Source organism: Apteryx rowi, unplaced genomic scaffold (assembly GCF_003343035.1).
Source record: "Apteryx rowi isolate R43461 unplaced genomic scaffold, aptRow1 scaffold_45, whole genome shotgun sequence".
NCBI classification, from domain to species: Eukaryota; Metazoa; Chordata; class Aves; order Apterygiformes; family Apterygidae; genus Apteryx; species Apteryx rowi.
The window spans coordinates 3444497-3447513 of NW_020450705.1; the positions used below are offsets into that span (position 1 = coordinate 3444497).

A 3017-nucleotide genomic window follows, 5' to 3' on the forward strand; every position below is an offset into this window, starting at 1 on the left:
CTCCCTGTGCTCATTTATTCTCTCCAACATGCTTGTTTGCCACGTGCACGAGGTCTCCTCTAACACAGCTTGTTGTCTGGCCTCTTTCAGGAATGACCTTGAAGAGCAACCTGAAAAATGCAGCAAAGTGCAAAAATGAATCATTTGGGGAGGAAAAAAAGGAGAAGTTCTGATTAAAGGAGCAACAAGCCTCTGTCTGGCATATTATGACTCCTTCAGCAGGGAGGGCCAGGCAGGGCAGCTGTCAGCGGGGGCCATAGCACTGCTGGGAGCAGGGACTGCATGGTGCACAGGGTTTGCCTGGGAGATCTTTTCCTGTGGACGTCATTTCCACCCTGCTGCCACTCAGTGCCCTGTTCTCGATGTGCCCCATGAACGTTTCCTGCCTGGAGGGAAGCCAGTCTTTCCGGTTGAAAATGAGACGCTTCCAAATCAGCTTGCTTCTCCTCTGTGTGGTAGCTGCCACCGCCATCCCCACTGTGCCCTGGAAGGTCAAATGCCCGCTGCAGTGCGTCTGCCAGATCAGGCCGTGGTACACTCCCCGCTCTGTGTACCGGGAGGCTGCCACGGTGGACTGCAATGACTTGTTCATCTCCGCGGTGCCTGAAAACTTGCCGGAGGGGACGCAGACCCTGCTCTTGCAAAGCAACAACATTGCCAGGCTTGAGCAGAGCGAGCTGGACTATCTCAAAAACCTGTCAGAGCTGGACCTGTCGCAGAACAGTTTTTCTGACGTCTGGGACTTTGGCCTGAAGAACATGCCCCAGCTGCTCAGCCTGCACCTGGAGGAGAACCAGCTGGCCGAGCTGCCTGACAACAGTTTTCCCGGCCTGGGCAACCTCCAGGAGCTGTATCTGAACCACAATCAGCTATGCAGGATCTCTCCCCGGGCCTTCTCCGGCCTTGGCAGCCTGCTCCGGCTCCACCTCAACTCCAATCTGCTGAGAACGGTTGACAGCCGCTGGTTCCAGATGCTCCCCAACCTTGAGATCCTCATGATTGGAGGCAACAAGGTGGATGCTATCTTGGATATGAATTTCAGACCCCTGTCAAACYTGCGGAGCTTGGTCTTGGCTGGAATGAACCTGAGGGAGATCTCGGACTATGCGCTAGAAGGCCTGCAGAGCCTGGAGAGCCTTTCTTTCTATGACAACAAGCTTGTGAATGTCCCCAAGCGGGCGTTGCAGCAAGTTCCTGGCCTCAAGTTTCTAGATTTGAATAAAAACCCATTGCAGAGGGTTAAGCAAAGTGACTTCATGAACATGCTACACCTCAAAGAGCTGGGGCTTAACAACATGGAGGAGTTGGTTTCCATAGACAAATTTGCCTTGATCAACCTCCCTGAGCTGACCAAACTGGACATGACCAACAACCCCAAGCTGTCCTTTATCCACCCCAGCGCATTCCACCACCTTCCTCAAATGGAAACCCTCATGCTCAACAACAACGCCTTAAGTGCCTTGCATAAGCAGACGGTCGAGTCCCTGCCGAACCTGCAGGAGATCAGCATCCACAGCAACCCCATCCGCTGTGACTGCATCATCCGCTGGGTCAACAGCACTGAGAACCACATCCGCTTCATTGAACCCCAGTCTACCCTGTGCGCTGAGCCCCCAGACCTAAAGAGGAGGCATATCCGAGATGTCCCCTTCCGGGAGATGACGGACCGGTGCCTGCCTCTCATCTCTGCCAAGAGCTTCCCCTCCCATCTTGAGGTTGCAGACGGTGAGAATATCTCCTTGCACTGCCGAGCTCTGGCGGAGCCGGAACCGGAGATCTACTGGGTCACCCCTTCAGGTGTTAAGCTGATCCCCTATGTGGAAGATGGGCGGTACAAAGTGCATCCCGAAGGGACTCTGGAGATTCACAGGATCTCTGCTCAGGAGGCTGGGCTGTACACCTGCGTGGCTCACAACCTCCTTGGCGCAGACACCAAGAGCATCAGTGTGATGGTCAATAGCTCCTTCCCGCTCAGTGAGGACAGCCTGGAGCTGGTGGTGATGGAGGTTCAGACCTACCACATCCTGGTTGCCTGGAAGCCGCATCTCAACACCATCTCCTCTAACCTCACCTGGTCCAGCTTCTTGCTTAGCTCCAACTTGGACATGACCAATGTGGCCCGGATCCCTACAGGGACCCACATGTACAACATCACCCGGCTCCACCAGGACACTGAGTACTGGGCCTGCCTCCACGTGGCCTTTGTAGACTTGCAGGCCAAGGTGGCTTGCGTGAACGCCAGGACTAAAGAGGCCAGCTACCGCTACAGGTTCCTGGAGGGCAGGCAGAGCATCCTGACAATGCTGGTCCTCTGCACTTTGYTGCTCTCTGCCAGCCTCGTAGGTCACTACGGCTTCGGCTCCTTTGGGGCAGAGCCCAGGAGCGCCACGGATCTGCTCCCGCGCTGCAGGCCATGCAGCCCGGGCGCTTCCTCGGTGCGCGTGATCTACCCACCCTTCATCCAGCACTGGGGTCGGGGGCAGCGCGGGGAGAAGCTCCTCACCGTGGAGGTGCAAGCGACCCCGCTGGACTCTTGAGTGCTGACGCATTGGAAGGGCCAATCGTGGGACAGTTCAGGGTGGGGGTGGGGGGGAAAAACTCTTTTTTTACCAAAAACAAAACAAACGGACAAAAAAAAAAGGAGRGATTTCAAGCAAACAAAAAAGGACTTGACTATCAAAGCAGCACGGCAGATGGGAAGAGCAGAGCCGGCTTGGGGCTTGCGGAGCCCCTTCATAGCCCTGCCCTTGCCCGGGTCTCCGGCAGCGTCCGGACCTGCACGCGGCTCAGAGGTGCCGGCRGGGCCGGTGTCAGCGGCGCTCGTGCCCAGGAGGGGCACCGGGAGCGATGCCCTGAGCCGTCGAACAGCCATACGGATGATCGGCAGATCACCCCTTTCCCCACGGCACCGATACGACGCCCCAGCTGCGTCAGCTCCTTGCTGGACGGTCCCTGTTTTGGAAATAAAGGAAAAAGGCCTTTCCCTTTGGGATACATGTTCTGGGTTTGGGGGGGGG

At 56.6% G+C, this 3017-nt stretch overlaps 1 protein-coding gene across 1 annotated transcript; it reads left to right on the forward strand.

Moving 5' to 3' along the window:
* The first annotated feature begins 362 nt into the window (after nucleotides 1-362).
* On the forward strand, nucleotides 363-2537 carry LRRN2 (leucine rich repeat neuronal 2). The gene has a single exon (XM_026077281.1). It carries the CDS (start codon nucleotides 363-365, stop codon nucleotides 2535-2537), a length of 2175 nt encoding a protein of 724 aa, XP_025933066.1.
* The last annotated feature ends 480 nt before the right edge of the window (nucleotides 2538-3017 follow it).